At 35.1% G+C, this 21,429-nt stretch overlaps 5 protein-coding genes across 6 annotated transcripts in view; 3 read left to right on the top strand and 2 right to left on the bottom strand.

The window, feature by feature from the left end:
- Window positions 1-6,282, bottom strand: part of LOC133187428 (cytosolic 10-formyltetrahydrofolate dehydrogenase-like) — a 393,706-nt gene extending 387,424 nt beyond the window's left edge. For both annotated transcript variants that reach the window (XM_061322796.1, XM_061322795.1), the window contains exon 1: window positions 6,272-6,282. The gene's annotated coding sequence lies outside the window, so the exon portion shown is untranslated. The remainder of the gene's footprint in view (window positions 1-6,271) is intronic.
- On the top strand, window positions 2,287-4,418 carry LOC133188007 (uncharacterized). Its single transcript, XM_061323397.1, has 2 exons — window positions 2,287-2,989; window positions 4,261-4,418. Exons 1-2 carry the CDS (start codon window positions 2,287-2,289, stop codon window positions 4,416-4,418), a joined length of 861 nt encoding a protein of 286 aa, XP_061179381.1.
- On the top strand, window positions 4,694-5,849 carry LOC133187430 (uncharacterized). Its single transcript, XM_061322799.1, has 3 exons — window positions 4,694-4,919; window positions 5,383-5,495; window positions 5,607-5,849. The coding sequence occupies exons 1-3, from the start codon at window positions 4,769-4,771 to the stop codon at window positions 5,757-5,759; spliced, it is 417 nt and encodes a 138-aa protein (XP_061178783.1). The 5' UTR covers window positions 4,694-4,768; the 3' UTR covers window positions 5,760-5,849.
- LOC133188006 (nephrocystin-3-like) lies at window positions 5,891-6,933 on the top strand. The gene is made up of 2 exons (XM_061323396.1): window positions 5,891-6,035; window positions 6,116-6,933. Exons 1-2 carry the CDS (start codon window positions 5,903-5,905, stop codon window positions 6,931-6,933), a joined length of 951 nt encoding a protein of 316 aa, XP_061179380.1. The 5' UTR covers window positions 5,891-5,902.
- A 6,192-nt stretch (window positions 6,934-13,125) lies between these two features.
- Window positions 13,126-21,429, bottom strand: LOC133187421 (uncharacterized). The gene is made up of 10 exons (XM_061322786.1): window positions 21,060-21,429; window positions 18,462-18,669; window positions 18,044-18,348; window positions 17,624-17,764; window positions 17,279-17,476; window positions 17,022-17,137; window positions 16,342-16,790; window positions 15,504-16,203; window positions 14,047-14,326; window positions 13,126-13,783 (listed from the first exon to the last, which is right to left on the bottom strand). Exons 1-10 carry the CDS (start codon window positions 21,270-21,272, stop codon window positions 13,358-13,360), a joined length of 3,036 nt encoding a protein of 1,011 aa, XP_061178770.1. The 5' UTR covers window positions 21,273-21,429; the 3' UTR covers window positions 13,126-13,357.

The raw sequence follows: 21,429 nt of genomic DNA, 5'->3' as shown, positions 1-21,429 counted from the left end.
AAACTTTAAGTAGAGCCTTGAATAACTTTTCTTGGATGTTGTTAATAAAGCAAGATGCAGTCATGGATGTAGAATAAAGTGTGTGTACTGGACAAGTACAGTCATGGATGTTGTTTATAAGGCACAGGTACAGTCATGGATGCTGTTTATAAGACACATGTACAGTCAGGGATGTTGTTTATAAGGCACAGATACAGTCATGGATGTTGTTTATAAGGCAAAGGTACAGTCATGGATGTTGTTTATAAGGCACAGGTACAGTCAGGGATGCTGTTTATAAGGTACAGGTACAGTCATGGATGTTGTTTATAAGCACTGGTACAGTCATGGATGTAGAATAAAGTGTGTGTACTGGACAGGTACAGTCAGGGATGTTGTTTATAAGGCACAGGTACAGTCAGGGATGTTGTTTATAAGCACTGGTACAGTCATGGAGTGTGTGTACTGGACAGGTACATTCGTGGATGTTGTCAATCAGACACCGGTACAGTCATGGTGTAAAATTTCTAGAGTTGTCTGGATAGTACAGCAGAATCTTAGAGAGGTGGATCTAATAAAAATATTTACTTATACAAATATTTTCTTCGGATGTTATCGATAATTATAGCATTAATTTCCTTTAATATGATCAATTATTTTAATACCATACCCTACATATTTCAGGTATCACACCACGGTTATCGACCAGTCAAGATGTTAATTGTTCCATGCATATAAAATTAATTTTTATTTCTTTTGAGAATTTATTTTTTTTCGGGGGGGAGGGGGGGGGGGTCTTCCAGTCTATTTTTACAACTTTGATGCCTGTGCCTAGTAAATTTTATGTACTTTGTAAATAAATAAAGTTTTTTTTTGTCAGGATCTATTCTTTTTCATGCAGGGCATAGGAGGCTACTTCCTGGGGTGCACTTGAGATGTTTATATATAACACATTGAAAACGGGTGAATCAGCCCATTCCACCCGTATATATCGTAAGACATATATTTATGGGAAAAAACCTGTGTTTTTCATTGACACCACTTGCGTGATCAATGAAATGGGTGAAATTAATAATATTGTGACGTACTTATACTTTCTAACATAAAATTAAGGATTACAAATTAATTCCAATATTTATTTTAATTTCCTTTTTTATTTTATTTTGTTTATTGTTTATTCGCATATTTTCTATAATTATACTAGCATGTTTCATTTTAAATTCATCATTATTATTGAGCACTTTGGATATTGAAATCATGCCCCCAGCCCCCCCCCCCAAAAAAAAAATTAAAGACCTGGCTCATATTGTACTCTGAACATAAAGCTTTAAACTTAAATCTGTAAAAGTTTTGGATCCTTCCCTAATTACTGCTGACATCGTTTGTCTCGGTATCACTGTCATGGGTTATATAAAGATTAGCGTTAATTGCGCTTTGATTGAATTCAGTCTAAATCTAAATCGGAGAAAATCCACAGAATTTTTTGTTGTGGATGTTATTAATCAAGCTCGAGTTGAGTCAGTGGTAGTGTGTATGTACGGCACAGGTACAGTCGCAGATGTTGTATATCAGGCACAGGATACAGTCATAGATATACAAAATGTACGCTGTAGTAAATGTTACTTTTTAGAGATAATAGCGATTCATACAATGGATTTAGGCATAGTCAAGCTTACATATATTTTCCGCGATATATTCACTAAGCCAGTTATTGTTACCGTTTTGGCGATTACAGCCTTCCATAAAGTAGATTTATTTAAAATCAGAAATTTTCTTTCCTCCATATTAACACATTTCGTATTTTTCATTAAAAAACAATCCATACTTAATCAACAACATATAGTTTAATACGTTGAACAATCCGGAAAATCTTGCTCTGACATTCCGTTTTTGATATTAGTGAGCAGGTACAGTCATGGATGTCCGGTACCAGCATTGCCGAGTACAGTTGCGGATGATAGCTGACAGCCACTGTTGGTCCTGGATCTCTGGATCGGTTATTTTTTTTTTTTTTTTATATATATAAATAGCGTTGTTTAAGATTAAGTTTCTTAGTTTTGAAAGAAATTAAATGACTTTGTTTAAGACAATTCTGAAAAGTATGAGTAATGGTCCTTCTATGAGAAAGTATCATATACCTGTAGAAATAATTCACACTTTGCATTCAGGTACGGTTTTTTAAACCCAGAAGAGGGCAAATAAATGGATTGTTATCATGCTTATATAGCATTGTTCTTTTTGAATAAATTTTGCTGAAGTACGAACAGTAGAAACGACGCAAGTTCTTATATGTAGAGAATAAACAAGATGGCTACCTTTATAGGAAGAGACGAAGAACTCGGAGAGGTAATGAATAAATACATTAAGTCTGATGTAATCGTCATTCACGGATTGAAAGCTATAGGAAAATCGTCAATAGCACGACGGTTTTGTGACTTGGTCGATTGTAAATCTATTTGGGTAGATTTAAAAAATGTTGTTAATTGTGAAGGATTACTTAAAGCTTTAGGTCGTCATTTTTTATATGAGGCCTTTACCAACGAGAGCCTTGACGAAATGTTGGTTATTCTCACAGAAAATATTGCCTACAGGAAAGCATCTTATCTAATAATTTTCGATAATGCTGAAGATATATTCAACGAAAGTCAATTTGAATTTGCAAATCACATTATTGAGAGTCTTGCTCGAACAAAATACATCAAAATTTTGGTAACATCTATTACTTGTTTATCGATGTGGAGAGAAAATTTCGAGGATTTTCACTTACGTCCAATGTGTCATCAAGACTCTGTGAAATTATTTCGATATGTATGTCCTTCACTGATAGAGGCAACTAAAATTGGAAAAATCGTAGAACTTTGTGAGGGCATCCCTCTGGCATTAATTCTGTCTGGAGCCGAAATTGCAGATGACAGTAACCCTCTGGATGCAGATGATATTATTGAGCTTCTTAGTAGGAGCAGATTAAGGATACTGAGCTCGGAATATTACGTTCAAGACGAACGAGTAGGTAAGAGATAGAATAATCTTTTTAAATAATTTGTTGAAATATGATATTTAAGTAATTATTGGGTAAATTTAAGAAATCTGCCGAAGGCTCAAGTGAGCTACTCTGATCGAAATTTGTCCGTTGTCTGTCGTCGTCGTCGTTCTCGTTGTTGTCTTTGTCGTAAGCGTTTCACATTTTCATCTTCTTCTCAAGAACCAATGGGCCAATTTCAACCAAACTTGCCAAAAGTATCCTTGGGTAAAGGGGATTCAAGTTTGTTCAAATGAAGGGCCACGCCTTCTTTCAACGGGAGATAATTATGATTTTGTGAAAAACTAATGGCATCATTTAAAATTCTTCTCAAGAACTACTGTGCTTGAAAACATGAAACTTATGTGGAATCATTGTGAGGTAGTAAAAATTCAAATTTGTTCAAATCATGACCCCCAGGGTTAGGGTGGGGCCACAATGGGGGATCAAAGTTTTACATAGGAATACATAAGAAAAATCTTTTAAAAAATCTTCTTCTCGAGAACACCAAAGCTGGGACTGGTCTTATTTATGTGGAAGCATCCCCAGGTAGTGCAGATTCAAGTTTGTTCAAATCATAACCCCTGGGGTTAGGGTGGGGCCACAATGAGTGATCAAAGTTTTACAAAGGAATACATAAGAAAAATATTTCAAAAATCTTCTAGAGAACACCAAAGCTGTGATATGCAAGAATCCTTAGGTAGTGCAGATTCAAGTTTGTTCAGATCATAACCCCCAGGGCTAAGGTCGGGCCACAAAGGGTGATCAAAGTTTTATATACTAGGAATACACAGGAAAAATATTTAAAATTCTTCACAAGAACAAGCCCATAATTGGTCATAATAATAAAAAAGCATCCTCTGGTAATGTAGATTTAAATTTGTTCAAATCATGATACCCCCCTCCCTCCTCCCCCACGAGAATAGAGCGGCCATAACAGGGGGATCATAGTTATACAAAGGAATTATAAAGGATATATCAATAAAAATTTCCATCTCAAGAACAGCAAAGCCATTATGTGTCATATTAATTCAAAAAGCATCCATAGGAAGTGTAGATCCAAGTGTTTAAATCATACCCCTTTCTATATTTAAACTTTTCAATACTAAAGTGAATTCTGCTTTTTCCTAGCCAAAGTGCTCAGGTGAGCGATGTGGCCCCTGGGCCTCTTGTTTACATATATAAGTACATCAGGGAAAAGCTTTGCCGATAATTTACAAATATTTGAAACAAAGTTTTAATGTATACTCATACATTTTCAGATTCAATGTATAAAGGATTTTTGGATCGCCTCTCAGCGACTTTAAAAGAACATTTGGCGGTCATTAACTACATACCTGGATCATTTAACGAAGAAGAGGTCACGGAAATTTTAGGTATCTACTCCAATACATATTTATCTCCTTTATTCATCAAATAATCACAATAAAACAAATTATGACACTTTAATATTTGAAAGGAATTTCCGACCAAGAAAGTCAGGATTCATTACGAACCCTACTTCAGCACCATCATGTATCGCCTGATCTTACGGGAAGACTCAACATTCATGGAATCCTGCGAGATTGTATACGGGAATATTTAAAAATTAAAGATTTAGAAGGTAAATCTCATTTGATAGTGATTTTCAATTTTCAATTACAGAAAGTCTAATTCAAGAATAAATTATTATTACATATTATAGGTGTTCGAAGAAGATTTTGTCAAACATTTGCGAATATATTAAAAGAAATAGAGAAGAAATCACAAACAGAAGATTACGCAGGGGCGATGTGTATGTTGAATGTGGAACACCAAAATTTTCAGCAACTGTTCACTGACGTCATTCATTGCACAGAGGACACGTACCCTGTGTTTGTAGATTTAGCAGCCACCACTATTGCAGACGGAGCTATTCTATTCACTGCCATGACAACATACGGTACGAACCATACAGAGCTGCTTACTATAACGAATATTAATTGACCTACGTGTATTAGTCATGCTCATGCTCCGAATTTTAGTTGTTTTCCCTATGTAATTTTAAGACTTAAGTAATGATAGGGATAATGATTTATATACGAAGTCCCATTTATTAATAATGTATGATACATGATGAAAAAAAACAGATAAGAACATAGCAATAAAATTATTCATATCTAAAAGATATCAAATGAGCCAAGGTATAACCAACACGAAATTACTGATGATAAGCTCAATTTACTGACAGAAACAATTTAAATTACTGAAAACTAGAGAATGGGCTAAACAACTCTGCAAATCTTTATTGAGAAGATTTAGAAGAAATTCTTTCCGCAAAATTTTCTTTGGAAATGTTATTTATATTAACTAAGAAAAGAAAACGACGCAGTGAATATATTTGATATTTGAGTGTTCTTTGACAGAGTTTGGTATAGAATATTTTGAGAAATGCTTGCAAAAAACTAGAGAGTTCAAAGAGGAAATAGATGAATCTAAAGTGTTAACAGGATATGGAAGGGTCCTCACGAACATTAAGGTATAAATGAATTGGTTGTCACAATCCAATTTATTTTATGATTAACATATTTTCACAGAAATAAATCCATCCAATTATTTTTAAAATCCAATGACGTCAAATGAATTTTAGGGAAATTATGACGAGGGAGAGGACATGTTTCGAGTTGCATTTGAATTAAGAAAACGCCATCCCGAAAGAAGAGACTTTTACCTTGCTCACTTATGTCAAAGTTACGGTTGGAATCTTGGATGTCAAGGGAAGTTTACGGAATCTTTTAGGTAATACAAATATAATCTTCGATTGTAATTTTATTTTTTAAATACTGAGTGGTGTCACTAAGAAACCTACAATTGTCATTGAGACAATTTTCCAGCGGGGATATTTGTATTTTCATTTTAGAAATTTCTTTCATGTGCAGGTAATTTATGTTCACTGATTTTCGTACATTTACTAGTGTTTTAGAAATGGCACTTGAAGTCGAAAAGGAACAGAAAATGTACTATGAACACCTTATCCTTCAAACAATGCAGAACCTTGCAATATTTTACAATATATCAGGTAAGGTAAAAACCGAATCATGAGGTAAAAGTTTAGGTATAAGGATACGTAAATATAAGCAAATCTTTCAATTTTAACAGGCCGTATCGGGAAAGGTGAACCTTTGCAACTTGAAGTGTTAAGACGAAGACTCCACGTTATTGGAACAGAGAAGCACCCTATTATTGGTTCTGTAATGAACAACATGGGAATAATGTATAAAAATAAAGGAGACCGGGAAAAGGCAGCGCATTTCTTCCAAAAAAGTTTAGAGATAAAGTTGGAGACAAAAGCCCCTCTAAAGGCTATAATAGTCTCTGAAAGAAATGTTGCAGAAAATTTAATAGAAATGGGTCAAAATGAAAAGGCCGTAATTCTGCTTACCAATAGTCTTCAGCGGTTTGAAAATATATCCGATTATTACTATGATGCTCGATCTATGCTTTTTGAGATTCTTGGGAAAGCTTACATGAAATTAGGAAATTTTGAAAAGGCAGTACCAGCCTACAAACAGGCGCTTGAATTGAAATATAAAATATCAGTGACAGATCTTACTTTACTTGATCTCGCTTACAATTATGCAAAGTGTCTTATATCTCTTGGAAAATTTAAAAAAGCTGAAAGAATTTTACAAATTGAATTAAGATTATGTGATCTAATTATTGAACAGAACCCTGTCAATCTTGTCATTATTGATTGTATTGAGTTATTGATTGACGTTCAGTTCACTCTAGGATTGAAAGAAGAAATGTTATTAACTCTAAACCGTGCAAAGGGTGAATTACACCGACTGATTGTAGCATTTGAAAATTCAAAAGATTTCAATAAACGCGAAGAGACATCTGGACGTCTTATTAGAATCAAACGTGAATATGATGGTATTATTAAAACGTTTGATGTGGGAAGTGAAACACGATAAACTCGAGTCAAATGTAGTGTTATACTATTTGTGTTTAATTAAGATATGCCTCTTTGTTTGTAATGAGTATTTAAAAGCAAGGAATACAAAATGATTTAAGTTTTTTTTTCCAGAGAAGCCTATGCATGTTTTACTCTTCAGCAGATAATAATCAAAGCAAATGTACAATGCATTTGATTTCAAATGTCAAATTAAACTTCTACGTGGGATAAAAGTCAATTCATTAAATTCTAGTTATAGGTACTTGTATATATCAATGTTAATTTCCGTAATAAATGTTAACATACTCAGTCTGATACCTGTCATTTAAAGTTCTACATAATGGCAGAATTACTACTCAAAACTCAAAAACAGAACTGCAGACATTAGTAGAGAAAAATCAAATGATAATATTGTTATTGTTATCCATGGTTTTAAAGGCACAGGAAAGTCGTCTATAACAAGTGAATATTGTAAACGCATTGAGCAACCATATCAAATGAAAGACATTGATGATAAACAAACAACTAACTTTATGATAATTGTGATGACTTCAACTTTTCTTTTGTCATTTCCCTTATTAGTCCCCTACCGGTGAAACCGGAGGGGACTATAGGTTTCCTCTGAGTCTGTCCGTCCGTCTGTCTGTCTAGCTGTCCGTCTGTCCCTCTGTCAGTCTGTCCCACTTGGTTTTCCGCACTTTTTTCTAAATGCTTGCAGATATTGAGCTTTTTTTGTATGTGAGTGTATCTTGATGAGCTACAGATCAAGTTTGCATTTCGTTCCGCTTCAATGATTTTTGGCGGAATTACGTCCTTTTCAATTTTTCAGGGTTTTCCGCAATTTTTTTCTAAACGTTGCAGATATTGAGCTGATTTTTGGTATGTGACTTTACCATGATGAGTTATAAATCAAGTTTGAATTTCATTCCGCTTCACTGATTTTTCACGGAATTATGGCATTTTCAATTTTTAGCGGGAACCAGATTACACCAACAAAGCTTTATGATAAACGTGATGACTTTAACTTTTCAATCGTCAACTTCCCTTACTTATGCAGCAAAACACCCTTATCACCTGCATATTGGGTGTATATCTCTCAGTTGATTCGATACACAAGAACAGACTCTACGTTTGAACAATTTCTAAAACGAGGTAAGTTATTGACAAACAAGTTGATGAAACAGGAATATCAACAGTCTCGTTTAAAGTCATCATTTCGTAGGTTCTATGGTCGGTACAATGATCATGAATTTGTTAGTTTGTAATTGTTAGGCCAATTTTTTTACACACTGATTTGTCGAACGGATTTTTCCGTTATTTACCGATCATGACAAGGAGCACACGGCGGGTGTAACCGGTCGGCAGGGGATGCTCACTCCTCCATGGCACCTGATCCCACCTCTGTTTTTGAAGGTCTGTGTTTGCTCTGCTCCCGATTTGTATTGTTTTAATGGACGTTTGAGCTTGAATACTGTTCGTTATCTCCATATTTCATGTTGAGATAACGAACAGTAATCACTCTCAAAGTTCAATCAAATAATACAAACTGGGCCTCTGTAAACAGATTTTGGATAAGGTGTCATGGAGGAGTTAGTATCCCCAGTCGATGGGTCACGCCTGACATGTCTTTTTTGTCACGACAAACAGAAAAATCTGTAAACAATTCAGTGTGAAAATATCAGTTTGTATGAAAGACGTCAGTCAACATTCGGCTTGTTGCAAACAAGGTCATTGTATCGACCATAGAATTTGAAATATGTTGAAATTAAACGAGAATCTAGATATCCTTGTATCAGTAACTTATTTGTCAATAACCTGCCTCTTTTGAGAAATTGATCGTACGAAGAGCTTGCTCTTGCGTCTAATCAACTGGGAGACATAAACCCCCTATGCAGGTGATGTTTTATAACTTTTTAAATTTTTTTTTTTATCTTAGTCTTTTTAATCGAAGATTTTCTTATCTATGTTCGGTTGCCCCCCCCCCTTCCTCCCCCTTCCACTCAAATGGCTTCCTAAGGGCCTGGAAAGTTTTTTTTAATTTGTAAATTGCATTAAGAGTCAATAAAGAAAGTGCACAATTTATGCATCTGCATAAACACTTCTGCACTCCCTCCATCATACATAAAAGATTTTCATCATTTTTCTGGCATATTGAAACCATTACTTAGTACTGTTTGAAGAAATTCATAAAATGTTGATAATACACTTGGACAAAATTATAGTAGCTATAGGATTTGCATATGTGCATATAATGGGATATTTCTTTTATGTTATATAGCGTATTACTTTAATAGCGGAGGCTAAGATTTCAAGATAAAATAAAGCATCATATTATAAATTGTGGGAAGGATGCTATTGCAATTAATCAATAATTTTAATTTTTTTAACCTTATGGTATTTAATTTTGTGATGTAAAAACGGATAAAATTAATCCAAAAATTGAAGCACTTTCCCAGGATATGGTGACGTCTCTATATGAATGAAAAAATTCTCGAAGCGGACGCAAAACAATATACAATCAATCGATCTTTTATCTAAGCTAAAAAAAAATACAGAAATATTTACTTACCATTAGATAAATACGAAATGCTGGGTGTTTCATTGTATCATAACAAACGATCATTTAATAATTCTTTCGGTACTTTTTTGTCCTTGAGGTGAACATTCTAGCAACTACTCATCCGATTGAGATGAAAAAAACCTTTTTTTAGGTTAATTATATTTTTCGTAATTTCATTAACAAGACACCCAGAATGTTTTGTATTTTGTTGTGTATTTTGGTACTTTTCCCCGAATGTTTCTCGTTTAAACTCTAAATGTTCTGTATAGTTTGGTATCTATGTTTATTCCTTTCAATTATCAATTACTTTCCATGTTGCACATACATGTACTCTGTTACAGTACCCTGTGTATGTTATGTGTGTGTCATTATTTTAATGTTGTATCTAATTTGTCATTTCAATGATCTAATAAGTTACATATTTAACATCGAAAACAAAGTCCTCTTACGTGTTCTTTTTCTGCTCCTGTCAACTGCAGTCCCGCTGGTATGGTGTTTCTATGGTGTTCCGTTGGGGCCACTCGCACCTCGCCTTTAGGGCGAAGATGCGAGAGTGCGAAGTTGCGAAGGCGAAAGTGCGAAATTGCGAAGGCGAAGGAGCGAAATGCGAAGATGCGACGGCGAAGCGCGAAGTTACGAGGGCGAAGGTGCGACGGAGAAGGAGCGATACTAGTATCGCACTTTCGCCTCTGCAACTTCGCATTTTCGCCCTCGCACCTTCGCAATTTCGCCTTCACCTTTTTTTTTTGGTGGCGTTCTCTATCGTATGCTTACAATGTAGATCGAAGCACATCTACTGCATATATGCACATTTATATTACACAAGGATAAATCAATATCTCAAAATCAAACTTTTTACAGTTTATCGATCATGATAAAATCTTATGTTCCATGTCCTTTAGTTGAGATTGTGATGCACACCACCACTACGAATACATATATATCTATAATTTTGCTCGTGCACCAGGTACAACAATCATTTACCATCATTACAGTATATAATCTACCATTGTATATAAAATTAGAGTGTCAAGTTATCAATTACAATATTTCTCGATTCATAAAAAAGCAAGTGTATATTCATTAGTAAAATCGTCATTGTACAATGAATTTCAACCATTGCTTAGCATCCATTTTTGCGCCGTCACACTAATCTAGCGCATGCGTACCAATAACATCCAAGAGTCCACTAAAGTTAACTCATAACGATAAAGAGCTCCATAGAAGTAAAATGCGAAGGCGAAAGTGCGAAGTTGAAAGTGCGAAGTTGCGAAGGCGAAAGTGCGATATTAGTATCGCTCCTTCGCCTTCGCAGCCTCGCCGTCGTATCTTCGCACTTTCGCTCCTTCGCCTTCGCAACTTCGCCTTCGCACTCTCGCCTTTAGGGGAAAATGCGAGAGTGCAAAGTTGCAAAGGCGAAAGTGCGAGGGTGTGAAAATGCAAAGGCGAGAGTGCGAGGGTGCGAAGGCGAAGGAGCGATATTAATATCGCACTTTCGCCTTCGCAACTTCGCACTTTCGCTCTCGCATCTTCGCGCTTTGCCATCGCATCTTCGCACTTCGCCGTCGCATCTACGCACTTTCGCTCCTTCGCCTTCGCTCTTTCGCCTTCGCTACTTCTTACTCTCGCATCTTCGCCCTAAAGGCGAGAGTGCGAAGGTGCGAGAGGTCCCAACGGAACACCATACGCTGGAAACGTCATTACTCGTGATGTTAATATAGCTGAAAATGAAGACTTAAATCCATTGTATTAAAATGTCCTAAATAGTGAGCCTCGATCTTTCAATTGGAAATAGAACTCCATTTCTTTTATGAATTATTGAGATGATTATGTCAGATGTTGGGTTATATATGAAAAGGAAGACCTGAACACTTCGTCAGAGTGGATTAAGTGTTTCAGAAATATATGAAGGAGTGTATTAGAGAGTAAAAAGGCAATATGCGAACTATATTTATTTTTTCCTTTTTCACTAAATTGGGGGTGATAAAAGAATTAGAAAGACTAATTGAACAATATGATATGGTCCCAACAGACAAGGTTTGTAACTATTTCTTCTTTGTTTGTAAAGCTCATTACTATGACTTTGTTTATTGAATTTAGTTTTAATTCTAGGTCTGGAAATCCAAATTCCAAATTATACTTAAAGTTCACTTTCTAAAGATGAAATTCTTCAAAATCACATTTCATTGTTTAATACTTTAAACATTCCAGTCATGCAAGGTGAGTTCGATATACCCTACCTATATACTGGATTCTTAAACTTCTCTCATAAACAGAGATACATACATATATGTAGCCGTGTCCAGCAGATGCTTTACCAAGCACCTATCTTTACTCCTCACAAAATTGTTAACTGCTGTAAATGAGAGACTTCAGACGTACTGTGTTAAAGCATATTCTAGAAGCGATGTAAATCAGATGTGGATTCTCAAAAACTTCAAAGAACAACAGGAAAAACGTACAACCTTTCTTCATTTTATACAACCATCCCTCATGATAATAAATTAAAAACTATGTTTTTTTAATATCATAGACAATTGCTACTTCAGTAAAAATGGAACTCGGAAGTTTTTTTTAACTTGTTTTTTGGTCATCAACAGAATTACATTGATAAAAATCATTCTGATTGTACACAAGAGTACTCTGAACTTGACATTAAAAAGATTCCCCACTGACAACATTTATGTAGTTTTTTTGAGATCTGATCTTCCAAAAAACTGTTGAAATTTCGATGGGAACTATTTGTGCTCCTTTATTAGCCGACCAGTTTTCATATTCCGATGAAGCAGAATTTATTCATTGACAAAATCTTCTACATGAGAAGAAGAATTCAAACATTTGCTGAGACCTTCAACTGGACTTTCAGATATATCGAAGACGTTTGATCAATTAACACGACTCGATATATCCCAGTGAACTTGAACTAAAAGACATCACAGAGTCTGTCACATTTCCTTCATATTTGGTTGTTTAACTGACTGCAGACGATAAGGGCAAACTAACAGCCGAATTGTATGACAAACAAGATGACTTAAACTTTTCCATCAACTTTCTCTATTAATGTAGTAACATTCCGCTATCACCTGCATGCGGTGTTTACGTCTTCAAACTTATTCGATACTTAAGAGTATTCTCCGAGTATCATCTCTGATCATTTTTAAACCGAATCGGGTTACTTACAGATAAGTTGATGTTAAAAGGATTTCAATAACCTTATTTAAAGTCAACATTCTGTGCGTCGTTATAATGACCTTGTTAGCAAACATAACCTATCATTGGTCATATTTTGGCCGACTTGTTTCATACCAAGTGTTTAGCGATTGTTTTTACACTAAATTTGACTATGGATTGCTTCTTCTACCTAATCAATTCATATGTCTCACGGCGGGTGTGACCGGTAGACAAGGGATGCTTACTCCTCCTAGACACCTGATCCTACCTCTGGAGTTTAAGGGGGTCCTTGTTTTATGCCCTGTTCACAACTTTGTTTGTTTGAAGATTTTTCGAAACTGTAAACAATTCATATAGAAATTTGTGGAATAAAAAAGATAATATTGACCTATATTTAGTTTATACAATACTGTACTATTGTAAAATTATAACACCATTGTTTTATTGTTTTTTCTAGTAATTTCAATAATTAAGTTCTCGAAATGTGTATATTTTTATTTCTGTGTCTTTACATTTTGTCAATGATCGGTTGCAATAAATGTATTTTGTACGCTGGAATCCAGTGTCTTTTGTGTATCATTTCAGTGATTAGTATCATTAACTATAAATCTTCTATTAAATGTGGAACTTTGTGTCTATTGTCCTCATTATTCATTCATTTTGAAAATATATAAATAGGCTGAATGGTAATGCCACGCACTCCTTAATCTGTTTATTTTACTCGCGAATTCAAATGTAAGAAATCGTCAAAGAATCTGCGAACATGGCGAGCCTCTGGTCGTTGTCTCGCTTCCAGTGTCCAGCATTGGACGATGAGATTGCTCCACTCCTGATCCGGACGATAACGGTCAAACATTTCCGGCCTAAGTCCTTTCTCCAAAAGGATTCCAAGTTCCGAGGCTTTAAATCCTTTCTTTGAGAGAACTTCAGAAATATGGTCTGCTGCGTCAATGCCATACCACATTTCCCATAACATGATACCGAGGCTAAATATGTCAGCCTTCCGGTTATAGATCCCTTTCTGTAGATGAATTTCCGGTGCCATGTAAACCGGGGATCCCGCGAGAGTTCCCGAAATATCACCCTGGGGCTTAGAGAGACCGACGTCGGTTAACTTTACATCGTTGTCTTTAGTTAGCTGGAAAACGAAAACAATATTTCGAAAAAAAAATATTTATTGAATCTAAAATAAAATCAAAAACTTTAGTGCACTTTTCATTTCCTAGTTTGTGCATCATAAGACGAACTTCTTTTCAGCTGTTTACAAGACTTTTACTCTGATTATTTATTTGTTGAAGTACTTATTGAGTATTTGTACAAGTGATTTAATTCTTTTATTTATTATTTTACCATTAATTTGTCGCTGGGAAAGGGTTTACAAAGTAATAAACACAGACTTACCAGGATGTTTTCCAGTTTCAAGTCCCTATGTACCAAGTCCTTTGCATGGAGATACTCTAGCCCATGGCAAATCTGTGAGGCATATCGTGCCATTTCCAATTTTGGTCTTAACTGTAACGCCTCGTCAACTGTTCCGGGGTTCTGATAATCGTCGTTGATAACTTTGTCTTTGAGTGTGCACTGGCAAAATTCTAAGATCATTATCCAATGCAATTTACCCCTGTCCTTAACTTGGAGAGTGCAGCCATAATAACGAATCAAATTGCGGTGGTCCATCTCCCTAAATGACAATTCCATTTTCAAATTTTTATGTTACTGTAAACTCATTTATTAAATGAATATGGCTTGCATCTACATCTAACCATATAAGGAAACAAATAAAATTTATTGAAGGTGAAGTTTTTTGTTTTCACTTTACACTGTTAACAAAAGAATGAAATAAACTCAAAATGCCTCTTTTCGACATCGTAATTCCGAGTGAAATACGTAATCAAAACAATGCTTCGTAGGACATACTGAGCAAACAGAAATTTGACCAGGTATGAATATGATGAAAAACAGTTTTCAAAGGACACGAGATCATAACTGTTCAGCAATTCCGTCCTCAAAACACTGACAAGTGTGAATAATTGCATGTTTCTCCATAAAAACGATGTAATTTGCATTATATTTCTGACAATATCATTTTATATATTTATTACCTTAAATTTTGCGGTATATATTAGACCAAAAAAACTGCTTCCTTTTGATATTAACATATGAGTAGCATTCAAAATTATACAATATTGAAATGCCACACAATATTGTATCTCAATATTGTATAATACTGAAATGCCACTCGTGTGTTAAGATCAAAAGGAAGCAGGTTTGTTTGGTTTTTTTTTTAGTCTTCTGTTACGAGATGCATTTCAGTAGTTAACAACACCGTCACGACAGCTCAGTCGGTAGAGCACTCGCTCCGCGATCGGCAGGTCGTGTGTTCCAATCACGGCCGCGACTGAGGTCTTTGTCGATAAAAAATAGGTAGCAACTGTTCCTTCATCAAGCACTCGGCACTTTGGAGTGAAAGTTTCGGGTCCTTCGGATGAGACCTTGTATGAGTGAAAAATTCTCGAAGGAACGTAAAACAACACAAATCAATCAATCAATATAATACATAAATCGATAATGGATTCAAAATAAATAAAAAATGCATTCCTTTGAATTGAATATATTTTCAGATTAATAAATGTGTATGTAAAAGATTAGTTAGGACCACACTTGCAACACCATTTTGAGTAACTATCTAGGGTCAGCAAGTTAACTATTCTACAGTATTGTTATAAACTGCGTACTTTACGTCACAAAACAAACATATAAACTTTCCTTATGATGCATTTGAACTCAACAGTAGTAATTTTTAAACCAAGCGAACGCGATTTTTCTCCCTTCAAGATAAAGAATAAGATAATAGTTACCTCATCGTGCGATCCTCCAGCAAAATATCGCTCACAGTGTTAGATTTAACTGGATCTTTAAACAACTTCAGGGCTACATTTTCGGATTTGTTACCCTGCCGTAGTTTGGCGGCGTATACATCAGCAAACGCTCCACTTCCGAGCCTTGATTTGTCACTCCACTCCAAATCTCTCAACCGGTAGTCCTTGCGCATGATATCATTAACATATATCAAGTCTAAATTTCCCAGCAAAGCAGTACACTTTCGAATCAGTTCTGGAACTTCGTGCATACAATCAGCAGACTCCTGAAGCTGCTTTTCTATCTCCATTATCATTTCTTCGTCAGAGGCGATAAAATCCGGAATTTTGCGAGCCACCATATCAATTCCTTTTGTATAACGCATAAGAAAAATTTCTATATTTTTGTAAAGTTCTTTCGAATTAAGAATATTTTGAATGTAAAGATCGGTTGCTTCCGCCATGCTAACTTCCGGTGATTTTTTCTTGTAAGTCTTGAAAAAAGACTTGATTCCTTTGCTATTGTCGAATCTCCCGGCGATACTAACAGCACCCCCTAGCGATCTAACTTTGAGGTCGGCAGTCCTGTCATCTTTTTTGTCGTCTTTCTTTTTGTTTTTAGGTTTCTTGCCCCTTGGATCGCCTTTTATTGTTTTGTGTAGATCTCTGATGATAGCATTTTCGCCAGCAATAAGAGTACCTTCGACAATAAGGGGAAAAATTAATAAAAAGTTAATTGATTTATTGAAATATAATTGTAAGATGGCGCCGCCAAATAGGATCTTAAATATGCATTTTTGTACTTATAATTAAAACTGATTAAATTAAAAATACTTACTTTCTATCTCACGAATCTGGTCTTCCATAAGTTCACAGTCCCTTCTCAGTTTGGCAATAATCCTATCTTTAAGAGTCTTTATCACTTTATATTGCCTCTCCCACTTGTCTATGTTCATACAGACGCGATTTTCAATAAGTTCTGATGCATCTCGAATAAGTTTCTTCGAATCCTTTGATCCTGGACATTCCCTCGGATCCCAGAATTTACAAGCTTTTCGGAATTCCTCGGAATTTATTATACTTGTCAAACTTTTGTGCAGACTTCCAATTTCATGTTCCATTCCTCGTCGAAGATCGTCCACTGATTGCAAAGCCTTACATTGGATCGTCTGCATTCGTGACCTGATGTCGTCAATCAGTTTCTGCTTCTCAATGTTGTCACATTTCGCCATGTTTTTCGCAACTTTTAAGGAGTAGATAGATCTTTTCAGGATTTGAGATATAAACCTGAGGATGCAAAACATTTATAATAATATCATAATATTAATAAACCGAAAGCTTGATTACTATTTGAAACTGTTTATTCATTATGTCTAAAAGATTTCAAATCCTAGTAACACTGCAAATTGAATATCAAAATATATCGTATTATTTAACATGATATCAACATACTTCACTTTATCTCTAAGAACAGTAATCTTGCGATCTTTCCTAGGGAGATAAATGGGCAGTAATTACCTATAGTGAAGGTTCAATTTATTCTCCAGACTAGCCGGAAGTAATCTCTGTATTCCAGTCAACATGGTATGATGTTCCGGTGACATTTTACCAAGCGTGGCGTAGTGTTTCTGTGCCTAAATAGTTAGAGACAGAATGAGAGACGATGTATGCATTTTCATAAAACAGGCTTGAAATATTTGTATTTCAAAGATTACTGGTGGCAAACTTAAATGCCAGAATATGACCCCTCTGATTGAAAAATTGATTTGGAGTACCTCGTCCACGGACATGAAAAACAGCTGATCCTCTGTTATATTCCGGAAGAATTTTTGTAACTTCCGCATTGTGTCGTCTCTTACTTCTTCTTTATATTTATCGGGCACGGTTTCCCATTTATTACAAATAAACATGGTGCTATCGTGGTGCAATTCTTCATCACTCATGTTAATAACAGTCCGGAGAAAGTCTTTCAGCTGGAAATGTTAAAGAAAATGCATCATAAGTACGTGTACACGTAACATCTTTCTGATTTTTTTTTTTAAATTTACGACATATTTTGCTGGGAACGTTTCAACAATTTAGATTACACCTTTTTAATTCAAAATTTGCTAGGTATTTACCCTCCCCTCGTGTACTCCGCCAGCATTGGAGCTGTTGACCACGTAAATAAAGCCAAATGATTTTTCCAGATATTTGCTGACGTGTTTTACCAGACTTTTACTTTCTCCAAGACCTGGAGTATCCACCAATACGATCCCCTCCTTTCAATCAATATTGAAGCAGTTACACAACAAAAAGGATTCTTTCAAATGGTAAAAAGTATCATGGGGTAAAAAAGCACATTTAATAGTTCTTTAATTACCACAGAAAAAACAGAAAGCTTGGATACGGATGTCGAAACAAATGATGAATGATGGATTAATTTTAAAGGAGAAGGCGTTAGATTTTACTCGTTTATGTCAACTCTATGATTAAAGAATCAAATATCATATAAAGGTTGGAAGCCTTTACAATAAGACAAGAAGTTATATGACTTTTACCTCTAGCAATGGGAAGGGGTACTGGATTATGATTTTTTCGTAGGGACTTTCGTCCATGAACTCGTCAATTTCTGTGATTCCATTGGTCAGTTCTTTCAAACCTTCCTTTGAACTGATATCGATCTTCTTCGGAGATTTCGCCCCCCTACCTTCAAAGTTCTTGTAATAGAATGTGGCGGTCTTACGGTTATCTCTGCTCTTGTGAAGCTCACAGAACGTGCTGGTACAGGCTAGTTGTTTGGTGGGGAGGATGTTTGTCTCTAGCAGAAGGTTGATGAAGCTACTTTTACCTGCGCCTGTTTCCCCTAGGGAGGAAGATCATGGATGTTTTTATGTTTTAAGATATCAAGATTTTGTTTAACATTCTATCTCTCAGAATTTCTTAATATGTAACACTTGTATTCATTTTTCAACTTACCTGCTACAAGAATTGTGCATTCCGGAGACATGAGCTCGTGTTTTCGGACCTCACATTTATGCACAAGGTCTGGAATGAACCGCAATAGGTCGCTCTGTTGTTGCCTTGGTAACCTTCCGAAGAATTCAAGCGTCTCATCGATTTTGATTCCAAGTTTTTCGCGTTTGCGATGATCATCAAACATAGCTTCTTGGAAGCCATTGGATATCTACAAAGCCAATTTAATAGTAATTAAATCGTGATGTACAGTTATAAATGGAGGGTATTTTGATTAGGGAGTATCAAGTGTAATTTGATATTTAACCCAAAATCCATGCCGTTACGTGTTTCCATATTTTTTTCTACAATGTATACATGGTTACACTTGAATAAATTACTGTATCACTTTGAAACAGCAAATAGGAAAATAAGGCTTGTGTGGAGCTAGCCTTTTATCTAGAATTATCGCGGCGAAAACTAATAATACGAGATTCTGCTCTTACATTACAAGTATCGTGTTTCTCTGAAAGCGCTAGAAAATTCATTCTAGAATACACATAAACAAGAAGAAATATAAAAGCTCTTGGAGACACAACGAACAAAATCGCACAATTTAAGGTCTTAAAATTGTATTTAGAAAGATGATTATGTATCATGAGAATAATGTAACGTAAATGAAAGCCTCTGGTTTGAGTGCATTTCTAAAGCGTTTGGAGAGGCAGATAAAAAAAAAAAACCAAATAATAAAAATCCTTGTTACAAAAATAATGAAATTAGGTAATTATAAAATACAAAGTAAAATATCTGTTAAATACGAATACATACAGATATATACATGTACATGTATATTGTTTGTCCTTGATCTGTTTTGATAGGTACTGAACACATCCAAATACTAATTGTATAAATCTATTATTAAATGCATAAGGTATACTTTCTATATTTGCTTTTGATAGACAACAATATTATCATTCTATAAGCATGATTGTAAATATAAGTTGGCTGTGTTCATCACATTACTATGTACATGTATACATCCATGCTACTAATTATTTATTCACACATAAATACTTTAAAATAAAACAAGCATTCTGAGAGTATTGCATGAGCAATACTAGTCCCCTACCGGCAAGTGTAATCTGGTTCTGTTCCCGTTAAGAATTGAAAATGCCATAATTCCGTCAAAAATTAATGAAGCGGGACGAAATGCAAACTTGATCTATAACTAATCAAGGTAAAGCCACATACCAAAAATCAGCTCAATATCTACAAGCGTTTAGAAGAAAATTGCGGAAAACACGTAAAAATTGAAAAGGCCGTAATTCCGTCAAAAATCAATGAAGCGGAACGAAATGCAAACTTGATCTGTAACTCATCAAGATACACTCACATACCAAAAATCAGTTTAATATCTGCAAGCGTTTAGGAAAAAAGTGCGGAAAACCAAGTGGGACAGACTGACAGACAGACAGAGGGACAGACAGACAGACAGACGGACAGACGGACAGCTAGACGGACGGACAGACGGACGGACAGACTCAGAGGAAACCTATAGTCCCCTCCGGTTTCACCGGTAGGGGACTAATAAGAACATGAGCACTTGGTGAAATGAAAGATTGTCAATATTCCCATTCTTATTTATCCAAACGCTTCAATAAAATTGTTTACAAATTTGCTATAAGAAAGCTTAATTATTCCTCGCCCTAGTAGTCTTTAAAAGCGTTTCTTTTTGTTAATTGACAAAACAGAGAAATCAGACAACTCTATCTATACATTTCCAAAACCGGTGTTTCTTTTTTTAATTACACAAAGAAGCACAGTTAATGCGTTACCTTCTTTTCGTCCTATAAAAATCAAAAATGATAAACATATTCTAGGTATTAAATTTTTAAAAACACTTCGATTTGATATGCAAACTTCAGAAATAATATTGACAGGACCTTAATCTCAACGATGACTTGGTATTTAAAATCAATATTAAATGCATGGATGCATTTTGAACAAGGAAGTGAATTAAAATGGTAGTTTTTGAAAAAGTGCAATCTTTAATAAAAGCTAATTAAGAAAAAGTCATGATAAAACGCTTTACCAAAAATGTACAGTACATCTGAATATTTCACAAAAATTACTTAAAATAATAGTCATTATTTAATCCAACTGTGTTCCGTCACTTTCTACAACATTTCTAGATCCATCCTCGTGTTTGCATTATTGATCATATTTTTTTTAGCTTTGTATTGGTGTCCTCTCATTCTGGATTATTTTTATCACCAAGGAAAATATGAACTCTTTCTTGTCTGCAGTCCTCTATATTTTCAGCTGTACTATTTTAAAATTATTCTGATCCAGTGTCATTTTTAACTACGTTTATTCTCAACATATTTTGTGATTAAATACAAGTAAAACACCCTTAAAAAGCAATTACTTACGATGTATCGATGCAAATTTCGTTATATAAATGTACTAATAACTCAAATTTAAAACTGGGGTTTTTCTTGACTCCATTGTTCAAAAAAAAAAAAAATTATATCCCCCCTTTTCCTAAATGCCTTTCCCTTTACATTTTCTCCGAAATCTTTCCATTTCACAACTTTAAATCACGTTTTCACAATTCCTTACCTCGGTCTTAACAATTTCTTTGGTTTGTTTCTCATTTTTCTTCCAGTGATCCACCAGGATCTGCACGGCTTGTTCTGTATTATTAATTCCCCTAGTTTGGAGTCCCCAGCTTTTCATATACTCTCGCGCTGTCATGAGATCTGGAATCTTTAAGATGTCCTCCTCACACTTTACACGGTAGCTCTCCTTGCCTACAAAGCTCTGGGACGACATGATGTAGCCCAAGGTCAGAGAGCAAAATTTCCAAATGTATTGCTTCACTCGTTTTCCACTGTCTCTGATAGAATGCCGTGTGACATTTCGTACCCGGTAGTCAACCTATGAAACACGTCACTGATGCTGATTTAGTTGTGGTTTCGTACAAAAATGG

The sequence above is a fragment of the Saccostrea echinata genome, unplaced genomic scaffold (assembly GCF_033153115.1).
Source record: "Saccostrea echinata isolate AGI-Se365-2 ecotype Australia unplaced genomic scaffold, CSIRO_AGI_Sech_v1 ptg000015l, whole genome shotgun sequence".
NCBI classification, from domain to species: domain Eukaryota; kingdom Metazoa; phylum Mollusca; class Bivalvia; order Ostreida; family Ostreidae; genus Saccostrea; species Saccostrea echinata.
This window is presented reverse-complemented; position numbering and strand designations above follow the sequence as displayed.